Source organism: Myiozetetes cayanensis, unplaced genomic scaffold (assembly GCF_022539395.1).
Source record: "Myiozetetes cayanensis isolate MyiCay16 unplaced genomic scaffold, myiCay2020 scf15, whole genome shotgun sequence".
Lineage (NCBI taxonomy): Eukaryota > Metazoa > Chordata > Aves > Passeriformes > Tyrannidae > Myiozetetes > Myiozetetes cayanensis.
Genome location: NW_026087159.1, coordinates 6,114,555 through 6,134,078, shown reverse-complemented (window position 1 = coordinate 6,134,078; position 19,524 = coordinate 6,114,555). Strand labels below are relative to the sequence as shown.

The 19,524-nt window shown below is 45.3% G+C and overlaps 1 protein-coding gene across 1 annotated transcript in view; it reads right to left on the bottom strand.

The window, feature by feature from the left end:
* Window positions 1-10,747: 10,747 nt before the first annotated feature.
* Window positions 10,748-19,524, bottom strand: part of GPC4 (glypican 4) — a 67,622-nt gene continuing 58,845 nt past the window's right edge. The window contains exons 5-9 of the mRNA XM_050310425.1: window positions 17,115-17,245; window positions 16,764-16,910; window positions 16,228-16,364; window positions 13,871-14,046; window positions 10,748-12,927 (exon numbers count right to left, since the gene is read on the bottom strand). Coding sequence (XP_050166382.1) covers window positions 12,719-12,927; window positions 13,871-14,046; window positions 16,228-16,364; window positions 16,764-16,910; window positions 17,115-17,245 — 800 coding nt within the window. The 3' untranslated portion in view covers window positions 10,748-12,718. The remainder of the gene's footprint in view (window positions 12,928-13,870; window positions 14,047-16,227; window positions 16,365-16,763; window positions 16,911-17,114; window positions 17,246-19,524) is intronic.

Below are 19,524 nucleotides of genomic sequence, written 5' to 3'. Positions count from 1 at the left end.
AATAAAGCTGAAGACTGACACACTCTCTTACCCCCCCTTCTCCAATCACTTATGCTTACAGTAGTCTCTAGGATTGTGGCCATACATATGCTTCCTAATTTATCCCATTAAGAAGGACATTACAGATGCTGCTGGTTTATTTTCATTGTCTTAAAGACACAGGCTGCACTGCTGGAGGCCTGGGTTTTGCACAGGGAACATAATTGGTCTGAGATCACATGAATTTAATGAGATTTCGTCCCTATGAGAGCACTAAAAATACACATTTCCTGTCCACGTCACAGTCCCTGGTACAGATGTTCGGTCTTCTCAATTGTCACACCACACAGGTCTGCAGGAATACCAGGAGTTGCATTTCAGGATAGTCAACAGGGTTGGTGGCAGCAAATTTATATACGTTACGATGGCAGATTTTTTGGCTCCTAAGATTTTGGCTCCTAAGACAATTGGTATGTTTGCATAAAGGAGAAACAAAAATTAGATTCAACTCAGCATTAAAATATGAAACACTAAGTTTTTGGGGTTTGCTCAGCATTTCAAGCATGAGACATGGCACACGCTGGTGGCTCACATTACAGGAGAATTGCCATAATCCATCAGAAAGGGCAACACCTGGCACTGCTGCAATGGGTGCAGAGCAATAAATCAGAGGGTTAATGGGAGCAGAGAGTCCTGCAGCACCACTTCTAGGTCACAGCTAACAGAGACAGAGACTTGCAAAAGATCCTACAAAATATACCTCATACAAAACAAGGCATGAAACCAAGAATTGCTGATTGACAGTGCTGCAATGGCCCAAACAACACACTCAGGCCAAGTCCTCCTTCTGGGAAGCTCAACTGAGCACAAATGCTTCTTTTTCCAAGAGCAGTTCAGCTCCAAGCCTTGCATTTGGCAGGAAAGGCAGCCAGGTCCCTCTCCATGGAAACTTGAATGCCCAAAGTGGTGTGAGCAGCTCTCCCCACAAACAAACTCTTAGTTACATACAGAGAGAAGGATCCTGCAAGTCTGAAGAGGAGTGTTGCATCACGAAGTCTCCCACATCACTAGTTTTCAGACAGTTCCAGTAGGAATGAGGAGATTTATCCTGAACATTTTTCATGAGCATTTCTACAATGCCAACACCGATCACATAGCAGAGCACCACGGAAAGTCACACAGATACTTTGAGATGCTAACACAACACAAATAATACTTTTGTTGATCATCAGATCTGTTGGCAGCCACACACCAGTGCCCTGAAGGACACCCCAGGCAACCAAGGGGAACTCTAAGTGAAAAACAAGCCGTCAACCCGCCTGAGGACACAAGCTGGAGACAGCAGACGTTTCTAGGGGAGCATATTCCTCACTGGCTGCCATCTGGGAAAGCAGGAACTGTTTTACTTGAATGATACTCAGGATTTAGTTTTCAAGAGAAACTGCAAGGCAGGATACAAACAATGACACATTTGTCCCAGTGAAGCCTTGGGGCTGACACTGCCAGAGCAGGAGGTGCTCACAGTCTTGGAGCTCAAACACCCAAGAGGGCACTAAGCAGCCCTGGCTGCTTGTTCTAGAGCTTTTTAGCCTCCCAGGATTGCACACTGGGGTGGACATCCTGAAGAATCTGCCCTGGGATGGGTTTCCTGCTTTCAGGGATACTACTGTGCTGCAGATCCAAGCCAGCCATTCCTCCTTGATTTTATGGACTTGGTTTGCTCTCTGCAAATGAATGTAAGGATATAAAAATAACAGCAAGGTACCTCTGGCCTTTAAAAATCAGCTCAGACTCCAAGGATAAGTTTGAGAAGTTTGACAGTTTAAGAAGACTTGCAGGATTACAATTCCTCCACTTCTGGCATGCTTTTCAGGCATTCAGTGCCAGCTGCTGTACACAAGGTCACAACCCCTCAGGTGCACCCTCTTCCCACAGCTCTCTGTTCAGCTTCATTGCTACTGATCTCAGCCCATCATGAGCAAACAGGTAAGAAACTGGGACTGGGAGGATGGGTGCAAGGCTCTCACTGGACACAACAAAACGGAATAAACAACCTGAACAGAGAATCAAGACGTGCTGGTGAACTCCTGATGTCTCTGGTGTTCAGGTTTCTCCCTAAGATCGCACTGACCTGGCCTCTCTCATATTTATCCACCTCACCTGTAGGAGTTGTTGGCAGCAGCAAAGGCCATTTCTTGCTGAGTGCTCAGCCATTACCCAAAAGCAGGATCCCAGGCTGGATGTCAGCTGCTAAGGATGAGCACAACCTGGGCCCTAGTCACACCCGCTGTGACAGCAGCTCTGGGATGCCCAGGCACCAGCCCGCTGGAGCTTGCCCATGTCAGATGAGGCAGTTGTATCAGGATCTCCCCAGTACAGAGAAGCTTAAATATAAGAAGTAAAAAATCACAGATTATCAACAGCACTGCTGATACACAGTGTGCAAGAGCCTGGATCCCTGCAGTTGATGCCAGCCCCCAGCCCTCACCCAGCACTAGCCAGGAGGACACCGCTGGAGCCCGTGGCAGTGCCAGCATGCCCAGACAAGGCCAGGGCCGTGGTTCCTCACCCACCTCCCGCCAGAGCCCACTCAGAGCCCACACTCCCTGTAGCTGAGTTGGCAATGCCATCTAGTGCATACAGGCAGAAATAGCACAGAGCCCACGGGTGGGCAGGTGTGCACAGCCCCAGATGTGCAGACCAGATGTGCCCTCAGCCAGGGCGACGGCACCAGGGTACCCGGTGCCCTGGCCACACTTGTGGCCCTTCTGCCACACATTCATACAGGCTGATCCGTTGCCTGGCCTGGAGTTTTCCCACACAGAAAGAGCCTGGCCTTATCCAGAAAATCCCTATTTGCCTGGAGAGGGAAGGGAAATCCTTCCCTTTCCCCAAAGGCTTTCAGCTGAATTTTTCCAGCTACATCAGTCTGTGGTCATTACTGCCAATATACAGCTCCACATTTTGGCTCTCTGGCGTCACTCAAATGTAAAACATCTCCCACACAAACATTTTTTTGTGCAAGGCAAACACTCTCTCAGTAACTAGAACCATTTCTCAGACATGAATAAAGGGTGAGGTTTCTTCAGACAAAGGAATCGAAGGTTTCCTTTTATTGAGGGTGCTCTCTGACGCAGACTCAAATCTTTGGCATTTTGGGCTGGGATTTTTTTCTGAGTGCCTACCTTTTTTTTTTTTTTTTAATATATATAGGTCAATTATAATTTTCATCTTGTGCAACTTTTCTGGAATTCCACCAGTGATTTAATACAATTTTTTTAAACAGTAATCATTTGGCTCTTAAAAATATTTTTAACCAAAAAAAGATACGTCTTTCACTAAGAATGTGTGACCTCTACAAGCAAAACATTTCAACAGCTATTGAAAACAGATATTTTGTTAAGAAAATGATGAGTTATGAACTCTTTGTTTTGTTGAAAAATGGGTCCATTTCTAGCTTTAAGATGCAGCTCATTCCCCAACTGTTATTGTAAGTTATTCTTCAATCTGATTTAAAGCAAACAACCTTTTTCTCAAAGCTTTGCATTTTTTCCATACCTTTAAGAAAACATTCCTGTTCCTCATTACAAACCCTTTGCCTTATAGGCGCTTTATACATTTAATAGGCACAAAAAGTCAGAGGAGGGGGAAATTGGTCTACCTGGGCTTAATTTAGAAATAGAGTTTAATATATAGACCAGGTCCAACCCACTCATCGCTGCTGTGTGTAAGAGCCCAGGCTGGCTCCTGCTGTGACGTGGAGGTAGAGCAGAGGGGATGTTTCAGTGGCTACTGATGTGCTACAAGGGTTAAATCCACCTTGGCCACGCACAGACCAGAAAAGACTCCCTGTAGATGAGGCTGAAGCTGTTGGTGCTGGATGAAGCAGGACATGAGCAGGCTCAATCCCACTGCTGCTGGAGTCAGCAGGAGCCACTCTGCAGGCTTGGAGCTAAGTCAGGGCTTAAATAGGAACTGGAAGGATAAAAGCTTGTGGGATCAGGCCTTAAATCAACAGCTCCTGACTCGGTACAGCCTCAGAGAATATGTAAAATAACCAATATTGTTACAGGCCCGCATGTTAAAGTAAATGAAAATCAATAATGTTAATAGACATTAATTCATGCTAATAGAATCACCGCTCCAAAAGCAGAGTTAATAAGCCCAGTTAGACCACTACCACTGACTACATATTAAAAAGATCCAAAACATTTAAATATTGACCACATTCCTTTGAAATTAATAGTATTTCCTTTGGATTACGCATTGATCTTGGCTGAGCCATGCTTGACATCTGGAGCAGTTAAAATAGCAACCTGAACAGCCCTAGTCTGCCACTAAGTTTTAAAAGTTAAAAAAAACCCCACAATTTTAACTTATGTGCTCTCATTAAAACCACTCTGCTGTCTCAGTGCTGGGCCAGAAGAGGAGAGTCAGGAATACACTGTGCAGGGATTAGCCGAGCTGCTGCAAGGGCTGGGGGAGGCTGCACCACCACAGCCCGGCTGGTCTGAGGTTAAGCCTCGGGGCTGCTTACAGAGGTCCCGAAAATCCCTGTCTTCCTGGAGGAAAGAGACCTTGCACAGACCCAGAATTTCCACTCCCACAGTGGAGACATCCTTTCACTGCTCACTTTCACAGGAGTCTGGGTTCACCACACCCAGGACTGTTCCTGTGAGCCACAGTCCTGTCTGCTCCCAGGAATGTGCAGCCTCAACACAACCTTTATCACTGGTGGGGCTGGAGGGGTTTTGAGTGCTGGTGGGCTTTTTTCCCTCTTTGATGCTTTTGATAAACAAGGGTGGAATCCATTGCTTCCTCCATTCATTGACATAGGACAAAAATATAGGTTTGGCCATGGTTTTACTCAAGTTTTCCTTCCACCTCACAATTATATATGTTTCACAACTTCTCAAAGCTGGGGTTTGTGCTTCTTTAATGCTCTGGGTGTGAGCAGCAAGAGCAAGACACCAACAAAGGGATCAAACCACCCTTTGTAATGCAATGGGGCCAATTCACAGTGGAGGATATTTTTCCTTCCAGAAGCCTCAAATTAATTTCTGGTTCCCACAAACCAGGCTGGAGGGTGCAGTGTAAAACCCACTAACAAACCTGGCTCCTGCACCTGGCTGGCAGCTGCACCTCCCTCCCATCCGAGCTCCAAACAAAAGGCTCTCACCCTGCGGCAGGGTTTAAACACCACCGTAAGCAGCACCACTGCATGAGTTGGGAGGGTGGTCAGCAAGAACCTCTGCAATGTTTGTTACAAAGGTGGCCAGCCAGAGAGGGAACCTGGGAAACACTGCAACCTCACTGACTTTTGATGGAGGTTATGCCATGTCTCAGAAAACCAGCACAGGAGGGTTTTTTACCCCTTTTTCAATCACTGGTCTGCAGTTAAACATGCCCTCTGTGGCAGGGCATGCTTGCATCAGTGAGCCAAAGGGCAGCTCCATCCACTCACCATCCCACCAGCCACGAGCTCCCCAGGGACATCATCCCCATCCCTCTGGTCAGCACGAGGCTCCCCAACAGCTTCTCCTGCCCGTTATTACCTGTGCAAAGCACAGCCCCCTTCTCCTCCATGGGTGCTCCCTCCCAGGGGGCAGCTGACAAAGGAACAGCTGAGGTATCTCTGTATGTACATTATTCCTTTCCCTAGGAAGTCAGATGTCAGAATTACTTAGCATGGAGCACACCTCATTTATTTGGCTAATTATTTTCAGGCAGCAAGGCTCCGGAAGACCTCTGATTATCAAAGACAACAGCTTCTTTGTAACGCTGACTCTCTTGGCCCCTTGCTCACCCACATAAACACTGACCCTCAACTCTTCCTTCTCAAATCTGAAAATCCTGCATTTTGTAGAACAAATTCCTATTCAACACTGGAGTGGTTTTGGATGCACAGCCATCCAAAAAACTTAACAATGAATAAAAAGTGATCCTGTATTTTAATATTTTTACAAATTTAGATTGTTTTCCCTGTGAGGAAAAAAAAGTTGGAAAGCTGTGACACACCAGCCAAAGTTCCCACTTGCCTAAGACATGAAGGCCCTGGAGCCTCTCAAAAGTCATCACCTGGTCTCATTCTGTGAGGCATTTTACCTGAAGCACACTCCCGAAAGTGGCAATGGCCTATGCCAGGATATGAGAAATTCGGAGCAAACAACAAAGTAATTTAGGACTGTTCAGGTGAGAGCCACTTATTCTCTTATTCCATTATCCCATGCATTTATCAGGGTGCCTAGCTCCTCACCTGCAAACAGGGCAGGGGTGGCTGCTCACCCAAAATCAGAGGGGTGGTAAAGACATGCATTAAGAGCTGCATTCAGAGCCCTGCCATGCAGGAACAGATATATTTAGGTTTGCACATACCAGCTCTGATACAAACATACTCAGTTATGAGGATGCAAGTGAAGGCAGCCATAAAAAAAAAGAGAAAAGAAAAAAGAAGACTTGGTTAAATCAGAATTGTCTTTTTCCTTCAGGAATCCAGTGGTTATGTATCTGTGACCTTGCTTCCATTAAAGAGCTCCTGGAAATGCAGATGCACCTCCTGTTAACGTCAGTGAAATGCCTCCTGTGGACTTAACTGTCCTCAGATCTGCATCTTGCACAAGACAGTGAGCATGTGTGTGGTACTGGCATGGGGAAAACGGCTGAACATGCACAACAATTAGCTTTAAAAATGTAAGATTCCGGCTATTGTTTCATTTGCCTGTCCCTGGGGATCCTCAGCATTACTGTATTATTGGTGATGCTAAATGGGGTTTTCAACAAAGCTGGTCTGAAGGCTCGTGAATGCCAAAACAGCATTTCAACCCATTAAACTTCACAGACGAAACAATTTCTTCTAAAAATAATCATCAGTTCTTCCCACTAGGAAAAATAAAAGTCTGGCCAATTCCTACTGTGCCAAGTTTTGAGGCAGGCCTGATTTTTATGGCTGAGCTTATTAAGCTCTGAAGAAAAGCTGGTTTATAATGGAAACAACCGACAGAGCCGAGTTATAGGTGAAGAGCAGCCACCCTACACAACAGGGCTGCCAGCAACTGCCGGCAAACACATTCCACCTTGCTAATCCTGAATTTTCCTGCTCAAAGATGAGATGTCTTAGCTCCTGCTAACACCCTTGCCATTATGTTGATGCAAATACGGTCACGAGGCAATTACCAGCCCAGCCAAGGGCCAGCCATTGTGGGGCTGACAATAGATTGTCAGAGGAGAAACAAATACCCTCAACCTTCTCCAAGATTTTAAGTCTCATTAGTATAAATCAGTAACCCAATTAATGAGGGGTTTAGCATATTGATTTGCATCAGGTTACATGAATTAATGACACACGTAGTGGGAGTCAGTGTGGCAGCACATGCTGGGAAGATGAGCAGCTACCTAAGGGAATACCTGGAATGGGGCACAAGCACCCCAGATTTTGTGATAGCGATGAAGCTGCTCCCACTCAGCTCCTACACAACCATCAGAGAGACAGACATTACCTGGCTGTTGAAATTAATAACAGAATCATTAGGGCTGGAAAAAACCTCTAAGATCATTAATTCCAACCATTAACCCAGCACTGCCAGATCCACCACTAAACCGTGTCACTGCCTAACAACTGAGGCAGATCTACCACTGCAAATAAGAGCTGCTTTTTAAATTAAAACCCTGTTTTAACAGTTGCAGGAATATCTGACTGGGGGTTAAATGAACACAACTTGCAGTGGGGATGAACAAGGTCCATGGGTGAAATACATTGCTGCCCTGCTCCTGCTGGGACACAGAGCACACCCAAGAGGGGCCACCACAAAGAGCAAAGATTTGGGAAAAAGGAGCCAGGTCAGAAAGGAACCACGTGACCAAGTCACAGCGTGCAGGCTGAAAAGGAGACCAAAAGGACAAAGACCAACAAGGCAGACGGGTTCAAGGAGGAAAAGCATCTCCACCAGCTACCTTCCAGCTATCCACCCGACAGCACAGGGACAGTAACCACAGAAAGGCAACATGACATTAGGACACGCCACTCAGCATCCTCCAAAACCTGCCAGGTTTAGTAAAAGCCTCTTTGTCAAGGCCGCCTGCTCCTTCTGCACCCGGCTGGATCCCCAGCCCTGCCAGGCTGCACAGCCCAGGGGATCATGAAAAGGACAGTCCTCCTTTCCAGAGGAGAGGGATAAAGGGATGGGCCATGCCCAGGATGCCTTCCCCTCCTCTCAGGGCAGCCAGCCCCTCCTTGCTCCAACAGTTATAAAAGGGCTCTCAATCCATGTAATCCATTAGATACAAATTACAGCAATTTGAGCACACTTGACCCAGAATTACAGCAAGCCAATAAAGCGCTGTGTCTTCCCAAGCAATTTACACTGTTACAAGCCCTCAAACAAACCACAGCAGAGGATTAAACAAGAAAAACAAACCAAACCCAGAGAACTTGATGCTGACACAGCATTATTAAGAAATAAAAACCATTACTGGGGTTAGTTCACACTCAGGTGGTCCTAAAACCACCACTGTTGCATGATCTCTAACCAAAATGAGTCTTGCAGACACCTTAAACCATTAAATTCAGCCACTTGAAAGAAGATGCCACGAAGTGCAGCACTACACACATTTGGGATGGAGCTTGCAACGTTTCTGCATCAATTTTCACCCCCTTCCACACAGTTGTGGGATTTGTTTGTTTGGGTGGTTTGTTTTTTGGTTTTTTTTTAACTACCTCCAGTCCTAGAGAACATTGCAAGGAAGAGAAGCAGTGGAGGTCAGGCAACCCTCCTGCCAGCCTGGTAGGCATTGCAATGTTGACTTAGGGACCACTGCAGGCAGGTGGCCAGTAGCCATCACATCTGGCAGAGACACTGCAGTTATCCCAGTCAGTACAGCTTACATAGAAAAAAAAAAATCAGCATTAAAAAAACCCCAAAAGTTCAGGTTATTTTCTTCCAACAATCAGAGGTGGATTTATCCAGGCTTGGGTTTCCTGTGGCAGCAATGCCCACCAGCTACACACATCCAGTCCTTAGTTCTCACAGAGTCTCCAGGATGCTCCAGGATTGCCAGCGCTGGCAGGACGTGGGTGTCTGCCACTCCAAGCAATGCCAATGGCACAGGCTTTCCCAGGGACAAGAGAAAATGCTGCAGTTTTATGCTGGCAAGCAAAGGGCATGAGCAAGGCAGCAGCCCCCAGTGCCAGCTGTCACTGATCTGGCTCCTGCTGTCACCATGGGGGGACACTGCCACATTCACAGGTAGGAGGGAAGAGGGTGGCTTTGTGGGAAAGGAGACAAACAGGGCTGGCAATAACTTTGGGACACATGATCGTTAAAAGCATCCCAACAGACAGAAAGAATTTTTATGTGCCTTGTTCCGAGATGCCCAGTGCCAGATGCTACCATGAGAAAGGAGCCAGGACCACACCAGAGGACTTGCCCAGTCCAGCAAGGCTTAAATACAGCAAAGCAACTAGGGGATGGTGATGGAAACTTCAGCACCATCTGGTCTAAGAAATGACCACTGTACTGAGAGGTTGCACCTCCCAAAGTTAATACATCACCCTGCCCGTGAGGACAAACCCAGGTTGGCTCAGCCAGGGGGAGAAGCAGAACCCTGCCCCAGGGTGTGGAAGGACTCCTCTTACTGCTCTGGTCATTTGCCTGGACTTGGGAGGGCTCCACCCATCACAGCACAAGCAAGAGATGGATCACAGCAGTCCCATCATGTGCTCTCCTCTGAAACACTCTGACCACAGCAGTCCCATCAAGTGCTCTCCTTTTCCTCCTCCACGTGTTGCCTGCAAGGCTGTGGCAGCACTGAGCTGCACGTGTTTCAGGAAAGGCACCTGAGCTGTTAAAGCTTTAAAGTCCTTTTAAGGTCCAGATTTCTTTGTTCCAGCTCATTGGGAGATAGCACTTCCCATGCTGCCAAGGACACCACCCTTCTGTTTCATTTTGCATTTGACGCTCGTTACCAACTCCATTAATCCTACATATGGGAATTTTTCTTTAAATCATGCTCATAATGGCAATGGTTATTGGGAAAAAAAGGAAATACTTGAAGGAGGGGAGCACATGCCTTCCATGAAGTCAACATTATGCCTTGTCCCAACCCGTATGGTTTAGTTTACAAGCTCATGTCAGAGAGCCAATTTCACACACAAACACAAAATAAAAGCAGGAACACAACTTTTGATCATCCTACATTGATGTTTACTCTTGTTTCCGGTAGCCCCGGGTGACAAATCTGTCCTTTATAGAGTGGAAGATCATTGTGCTATTAACGAAGTCGATTGGACACACCTAAAACTGACGGCAGGTCTTTGCATTGGTGGCTTGTAACAAGTTAAGGAATAATAATTAGTAAGCAATTAGTTGTAAAAAGATAAATACAAATTCAGAAGTGTTTTTCTTTTCTGAGCAGAAACGCTCAGAAGCAGGAGAATTTACAAGCAACTTTCTTACATGTGAACACTTACGCCAAGAAGGGAGATGTTGGAGCAGGCAGCCCCTCCGAACACAAGAGCTTTTGTTCCACCAATCTCTGAACTCTGAAGAAGTTTTATTTTTATTCTTTTTTTCTTCATTTAGCTCTGCTGGCCTGCCAGCTGGGTATGAGCCAGAAGGGTTATCCAGTCAGACCTTACTGCGATATATTTACAATGGTAGTGCATCTAAGGTTTGTTTATTTCAGGACTAAAATTCAAATGGCTAGAACCATTTAAATAATTAAAGGGCAATCAGAAAATGCCATGAAACCAAACAAATCAGGAGAAGTCATGGAAACCATCAGCAATATTTAATTCAGAAATTCTCTTTGTTAGGGAACTTAGCTGAAAGAAAACAGCTGGATGTAGTTCAACCCTCTAAATTAAAAACAATCTAACAAGGTCTATAGGGATAACTCTTTCAGCTACATATTGGAGACCAGATTCACTTCTACCAAGTAAATGCAATAGCACTCAAAGCTAGAAAGGAAATTCCTCAGAACTGAGGTAGTTTCTAAGTATCAGCACATTTTCCAATTCCTTGCAAGGCAACTTAGCTATTTACAGTCCATTTTTTCCCACACATAAATTTATAACTTTTTCAATTTTATGGTTCCATGATTTATTTTCTAAAGAAAAATAATCTAGCCAGAATATCCCTAACTCTACTAACATCATGTTTTAATAAATAACTGGCTACTTCTAGTAAAATTAAGCCTCCAGGATTGTTTATACCAGCCAAGAATACGTCTTTATAGCTTTGCAGAAATTTGGTGTGAAAATAAAGTTGAATATAATGCTGACCCTGAGCTAACAAGTAATTAATGCTTCAATATAAAAATAGAAAATTATCCTTTATGACACAAGGGTGGAATAGAGCAAACCCTCTCTCTCTCTGGATTGCTCTCCTGGCCAGATCTCAGTGTCCAGTCAGACCTGAAGGCTATCCAAAGCAGGAGATGTGCAGAATAATTTTGAGTCTTTCTGAATACTTTGCTTTTGCTAAACTCTTTTAAAAATTATTTCATTTCTGTTCTTAAAAATATACACTTCTTTTATTCATGAGTTGCTGTTTACCACAAGACTGTTCCAACCACAACAGCACAGGTAGAGAGAGGAGGGTGTCTCAGGTAGCGCCAAAAAGCTACAGGTGCTGGGCATCAGCTCCCAGGAGACCAAACACTAAAAAAGGAGGGGTCATCAGCCCTGCCAGTTCCTGCCTGCTCCTACTCCCATCTGCCTGCAATAGTGCCTGCTCCTTCCCTTTTGCCCCCATCGGAGAGGAAACAAAACTCTTGTAAAAACAAACCCAACACCCCCCACCTACCCTCCCACAAAGGACTCCTTAAAACCAGAACCAAAACAATTAAAAAAATATCAATCCAGCATTCATCTAACAAAATTGCAGACAAGACACAAGTTGGCATTTGGATCTGTGAGACGATCAAGTTGCTTCCAACCGAACAAGTTTAATGCCTCATTCCCATGGGGGATGCACGTCAGGAACTGACCCACAGGAGTTACAGCCAATTGTAAGGATCCCGGGGAGCAAATGACATCTCTTCTCAGCGTCTGCAGAATGGGAATTCTCTGTAGTCCCTTCTAATTTAACCAAACCTCCTGTAAAGCAAGCACAACCCGCTCCTGGCATTGATGCCCTATACGAACGGGGGCCCTTGGCACGCTGACCAGCTCTGCCTTCTGTTTTACCGCATAATAAAGACAAATGACTTCCACCTCTCTCCAGATAAGGCAACTAACATAATGTGGATAAATGGGAAGTTAACTACATGAAACATTTTCTGCTTGTTGGGCAATTATTTTTTCCCCGTAAGATTACATGATAAATAAAACCTGCTTCTGTACAGATATTTCTCATTTCAGAAACACATACTTGTTACAGGCCAAGAGAAGACCCTGGGGTTTTTGTTTTTGTAAGAAATACAGCAAAAGAAAAAAAAAAAAAGAAGTGATAAAGACACAAATGCAGAGCTAACTACAGGCTTGTATATACATTTTTGTTATCCACCTCTAAAATGGACTCTTGGTGAACGGGATAGACTGGTAGTCCCCGTTCCTGTTATTCCCAGAATAGCAAGGGGAAAAAAAAAAAAAAATCAGTATCTTAAAACCAGTGGCAACATAGTAAAAACTGTACACTGTTGTCCATTAACTTAAAAAGCAAAGTCTCTAGATGGTATAAAAGTGAAAGCAGATGCCTTCTACCTTTGATAATAAAAGTCTTTCCCCCCCCATGCTGCACAATTATCTCCATTGTCTTTGCATGGCCAAGAACAAAATGCTAAAGAGCAAGGCTGCTTGTGATAGACCGCTCCTGGCAGCGGCAGAAGTGTTCACGTTCTTATCGCTCTTGTTGGAGTTCCGAGTGACCTCGGTGGCGTTGAACTCGAACTCCGGGGAGCACTGCTGGAGCTCGCAGCCGCTGCCGCTCTCCTCCCCGCTGCTCTCCTCACCTGCGGGAGACAAACACACCTGCTGTCCTCTCTGCTGCCTGCAGCCCCAGGGCAGAAGGCAGCAGGGGGAAATGGCAAAAGAGAATGGCTGGTTTGATATTTGTGAGATGTAAGAGTGGGTCCTCTGGTTGATGTGACTTCTGTGTGCATTTGTCAAATCCGGGCCACGTGCGCTTGCAGCCCAGAAAGCCAACTGTGTCCTGGGCTGCATCAAAAGCAGTGTGACCAGCAAGTCGATGGAGGGGATTTGCCCCCTCTACTTTGCTCCTCAGACCCCAACTGGAGTCCTGCATCCAGCTCTGGGGCCCTCAACGTAGGAAGGATCTGCAGGAGCAAGTCCAGAGGAGGTCACAAAAATGCTGAGGGGCTGGAACAGGGTCCTATGAGGACAGGCTGAGAGACCTGAGGTTGTTCAATCTGGAGAAGAGCAGGTCCCAATGAAATGTTACTGCAGCCTTTCAATACTTCAAGGAGGTTTATGAGAAAGGTGGGGACAAACTTTTCAGCACTCCCTGTTGTGATAGGGCAAGGGCTAACTAAAAGAAGGTAGATTTAGACTAGATATAAGGAAGAGATTTTTTTATGAGGGTGGTGAAACAGTGGCACAGATTGCCCAGAGAGGTGATAAGTGCCCCACCCTTGGAAAGGCTCAAGGTCAGGCTGGATGGACTGGGCTCTGAGCAACCTGTTCTAGTTGAAGATGTCCCTGCTCATGACAAGGGGGTTGGACCAGATGACCTTTCAAAGTCCCTTCCAATGCAAACTGTTTGATGACTCTGTGGGGAGCAACCCTCTTCACACAGCCTGTCAGAGATGCCACTTCCCACCCTCTTTACTAACACGCTTACCCACAGCTGAAGCTTAACCAGCTACCCTGTGTTAGCATGAAATCCAATTAAAAAGGGAAAAAGAAACAGCAAAAGGCAAACCACAGCAAACATACTTATGTCAATGAAGTCGACATCGTTCCCACTGTACGCATTCTTCAGCTTGTTGGTCATCACCCGCAGAGCCATGATTTGCCGGCGAATCACCATGTCTGGCTTGGTAATATCAACTTCCACCTCCGGGTTATTCACTTGACTCGCTAAGCCATTTCCAGTCACCGCAAAGTCATACCTGAAAAGAAACCATTCCTGCTGGTACCAGAGCTGCAGCTCGGCGGGGTCCCCGTGCCAAGGGTGACAGCATGGGAACTTGGCAATGCCATCCCTGTTTTCAGTCTGGGTGATACTTGGAGCACAATGTGATCTTCCCACGCGCTAAACCTCACAAAGCACTTCTCTGGCTTCTTACCCCATCTTCCCTCCCTGCAATCTCTGCAGCATGTGGAATTAAACACTGTTTTCATTTATGCTGCGCCACACAGGCAGGGGAAGGACAATTTTCTCCCCAACTTGAAAAGAGAAAGAAGATCTGGGGTTTATAATAATAATGGCTTTCAAAAGCATAAATCAGCTTGCTGCAGGCAACAGAGCAAAATAAGGTGCTGAGGTGCCTTGATGCCCAGATAGATGGCACTTTTGGGAAAACAACCTTCGAGGCCATAGTTAGCCCAGAGGAACCTACAGTAACTGCTGGAGGCAAGCGTGTCATTCTGGCTTTGCATAATGCACCTTAACCATCCAGCTGGGTATTGAATGTGTGCTTCTCAACATGCAGACGTGAGATGCAATTTCCCTAATAACGCCAGCAGGAGAAACACCTGTGATGCTGAAGATGAGAACCTGTAGCCCCACACATCGGAGCAGGGAAGAGCCAAACTGCTCAGCCTCAGAAGGCATGCATGCTCAGGTCAGAACACAGGTACAGCCTCTTGGTTTAGAAGAGAGACTGAGCAACAAAATCCAACAGAATACATCTCCTGAAACCAGTCTTTGGAGCATCACCTTATAGAGCAAGGATAGGACATATTTCCCCTTCCTCCAACTACCTGACTTGCTAGAAAAATCAGTTTAACAGAAGCAAACATTACTTTTCTTAGTTCTGATGCCAACATCAGTATCATGAGAGAGAGAAAAGCTTTCAGCACAGTCTAGTGATTCTGGAGACCAGGCAGTGAGATAAAGCATACATTTGAAGAGTATGCTCCAACCCTGTCCTGTATATGGGAGTGATAATGATGATTATTATTGGTGGTGGTAGTTTTGTTATTATTTGTGATCAATATTATACGTTGCAAAGAAGTCGGAGACCGAAGTGTGGAAGACTACCAAGCTTTTAGCTTCTCAGAGTCACTGAGAAAATGCTAACAGCAAAGCAAATTATCTTGCACAACCCCACACGTCCAGCCTCCCCTCTGTCTCCTTGCCCAGTGCTGCCAAGTCTCCATCTCCCTCTGTACTCGTGTGGCCCCTGCACACACTGGGGATACTTGCTGTGAAAAGCTCTGTAGAAGCTGCTGATAAACAAGACTTTAGGAGGCAGATCCATTTCTTGTCACAGAGACCCAAAACATCACCCTGACCAAGCATGGTAGAGTTTCAGGCACACACAAAACAGTGCAAAATTTAAGAGGTATGGCTTAGTCCTGTGGCCCAAAAATATCAAGGGCAAAAACTGTTACTATTTAAAAAAAACTGCTGGAAAACCCTGGACAGCTGTTCCTTTTTTTTTTAATGGAACATCTTGGATCGTGCTTATTTCCTCAGTAAGCAAAGAGGAAAAAAAAGAAACTTGTATTTCCAAAATAAAAGTTAAACAGTTACATAAACCATATGACAGAAAACTTTGGCATACTCATGTGTTGGCAATTTCTTCCTTACAAGAAAAAAAAAAAGTTTTGTAACTTTTTTTTCATCAAAAGTGTGAATGAAACCACTGTCCCCCTTGTGCCACTGACCTCAGCAGTGGAGAAGATCTCTAGGCTCCAGCCCCCCTGCCCTTGCTCAACAAAGAAACCAGTCCCTGGTGGAAATACCAAATGGGGGCACTGGGGCTGCAGAACTGTCAGACAACATAAGTATCCCTGCTCTGTGGCTGTGAGACAGCATCTTGTACAGATCATTTCTCCAAACCCATAAACAAACAATAAGAGGCCTAAGTCCATGAAGAGGTGCCCTATTTGGGTATCTACACTTAGTTCCCTCCTCTAAGGCAAACCCCCACACAGAGCTTGGACAACCCTTTCGCCTTGTGTTCCAGCTCTCCCATCTACAAAAACAAGAGGGATAATGGCAACAGCCTGTCTTGGGAGAGCTGGAGTCACTCCTGTAGGAGATGAGGGCTCAGGGAGAGAGGCCAGCACACTGGGAAAGGCAAGAGGGAGAGGGTTAACCAGGGGAGGCAGCATAGCCAAACCTGCTCTTGGCGCTCCCGTTCCAGCACTCGTTCTCATTGACAGTGCCCACAGACATCTTTTCATCATTGCAAATGTTGCCAGGGAGAGATGACCAAAACTTTTTGGCCTGCTTCAGCTTCTCTTTCACATCAGTAACCTATTAAGTCAGAGAAAAAAAGAAATACAAAACATAATCCAGAATACCAAACACTCATTAAAAGCAAAGTAAGGAAAGTATTTTTTATCACAACAGACGTATACAGGCCAGATCTTCAGGCTGCGTGTTTTGATGGTTGATTTACTTTTTTAATACAAAATTAAACACTGCTCCTCAAACACATATTACTCATAAGCCAAGCCTTTAACGCAGGCACTTCTCTGACATAGAAGCGTTGAGGTAATTCATGTCTAGAGCCATGGGCAGATTACACCCCTCAGAATGTTAAAGACAGCCAAGGAATATTAAGAAACCCTATAAATTAAAAATGGAAAATTATACACTGTGGTACACAGGTGTGAAACACCTCCGTGGCACCAGCAGGAACCAGGCACTCACCAGTCGGTCCAAGCTCGTGCCAGCAGCTGTAGTTGGCCGCTCCTCGGGGTTGTAGGGTCTGAAACGAGCACTGAAAGCACTGTCAGAGACAGAGCGAGCAGTGCGGCTTTGGGCAAGTGATTTTGGCTGGCCACACCCCTGGAAAACCTATGCGAGAGAAGGAAAGGATTTTATGAAATGGGAAGTCACAAAAGCTTCCCTTCTCCAGGTTTCAACCCAGCCCCTGCCCAAAATCATACGTCAGCTTTATACATATACTTGAAAGGGCACTCAGGAAAAACATATTGAGGAGAATAGTGAAATAAAACACACTGAATAAATAAATCCCAACTGTCCTCTTGGCCCATTTACCTTCTGAGAAACCTGCATGCTGTTCTCCTGCATGTTCATGATCGCATCTGAAATTTTCACATCAATGGGGTCCATGACTGACTCAATGTTGAAGGGACCCTCCAGCCTTTCTGCTACCAGCAGCATCGAATCTAACACAGCAAGAGATGAATGAAGGTTTTTAATGGAGAATAACGGGTACAAAGGATAACAGTTTGAGTGCACAAACATTAACCACTGCAGCATTGCTTCTGACCAGCGCACGTCTCCAGGAAACATTTTACTCCGTTCCCAGAGCCTACACCTTCACCAGGCACTTAGAGGTTGCCAGCACCAAACCATGGGCTCATATACATCAAAAGCCACATTAAACGAGGGAGAGCCATTGCAGCCTGCCAACAGCAGCCTGTAATCAGCTCCTCCCATCAGAACAAGCATTACTAACACCCTCCGCTCCGTGCTCATTTATTAAAGGTTGCCTTGTGTCATTTGTTTTTCAAGACTGCTTTCAAAGTCACCGGCTTCCTCATGCTGGTCCTGAGCACAAGACACTGACTTGTATGGGTCCAAGGTGATCCTTGATACCATTTCTCTCTTACAGACAGCTACAGGCTTTTTCATACCCAAGGAAGCCAAGGATTGCATCTCCCAGCATTACATGGACAATTTGCATGAGGGAGTCTGAGGGAGTCTGTGTGAGACCACCGTGAACACTGTGCACTCATAATCTATTTGGCACATCTCTAGGCAAGGGGAGAAGGGAAGTCCCTCAGCCAACACTGGGTCACTCCTCCTGTGCTGACATGCACGTCCTCATCAAATGCATCATTAAACACAGCAGCTACTGAACATCCACTACTTCCTCTGGGAAATTACTATTGGCAATTGGCATTAAGGTTTTCACCTTGTATTGTGTTCACCTTGTATTGTATTCATCCTCTCTCCAGTTCTCCCCTAGAAGGTGCCTCCAGGTACACACCTGGCACTAAGCTCTTGTTTCTTCTCACCCACCACAACCTTAATTTAATGGTAGTTTTCACTGTGGTCCCTCAACCCCAAAGCATTTGCTGGTCTCATCTCCTGCATCACTTCATGATGCTCTGCCACAGACTCATCTTTTTCCAGTTGCATTTAATTCTTCAATTTTTCCTAGCCTGAGTGATGAGGGAGGTCAGGTCCCTCTGGCCCTGAGGAGCTCCTCCCTGCTCCTAAGATACGCCTGTTCCCTTCCATTAAGGAGAATGGGTGTTTCGCAGTTAGTCTATTAATCTTGAAAAGTGTTTCTCATGACATTCATCCTCCTCCTAAGTGCAGAAGGTATTTTCAACAAGCAGAAAACTTCTGTGGGCTCTGGCTATCTGGTAAAGCCCTATAAAGAAATCTGACATACAGAACAATTTAGTAATAGCTTTGCCTTAGTACTCAAGTCACGTTAAACTACATTAAAAATCCCACAAACTGGTGACAAATATACAATTAAGCTACGTGTGCATGTAAAACAATAATAATAATAGAGGAGGAGAAGGAGTAATAATAGTAATCCAACACCAAAACTCCCACATGAACTGCAGATGCCTTCCTAGCCTGTAAATCCACTTTTTAAAGACAATTCAATATTCTAAAGTTTTGTTTGGTGTTAGTCAAAGGACTATCAGTGGATTAACCCACTCTCACTCACGCAGCTCCACCAAGGTGTGGGTATTTAGGGAGTGAACCTCAGGAGGAGCTGGAGTCCCCAGGAAAGCCCCTGGCTCTGCAGGCACACACCACCAGCATCAGTGACGGAGCTGTTGCAGGGCATGGCTGGAATTTAGCCGTCAGGGACTACAAACAGGTCTGAACTAAATGCATTTAAAAAAAAAAAAGGGGGGGGGGAAGAGAAGGTAATAACAAATGAAACAAAGAGTCTTAGACTGTATTGTGGTGGGCTCCAATAAAGTGATGCTTCAAATCTCTGAGTAATGACTGCTAGCATGAATATACCATTGTGCCGGAGAAGAGAAAAATGCTTTTGATGTGCTACCAAATGGAGACTTTTGTAAACAAGTGGAGCACAACTTAAATGTGTTCATCACTGTCAAAGCTTTTGGGGTTTTTCACGCGCATAAAGAACATCCCCGTGCAGCTTGCAGGAAGCCTCTCATTTCAAATAAAAATATTATGAATAGACAGATAATAAAACACACAAAATGCACAGGGTTTAAAAAAAAAAAAAAGGAAGAAAAAAAAAAAGGAAAATCATTCCATTTTGTAACTACTTAATTCTCCAAGTGGCCAGGAAAGGCCACAGATCAATAAAGTGTTTGTGAAAGACTGAAAGGAAACATAAACCCCAATTCTTCTGGCTGTTTGGCATCTTTGTAAACTTTGAGCCGGGCAGGCCATCCACAAGACCATGGGAATGTAGAGCGAATTGGGTCCTTTGTTAGCA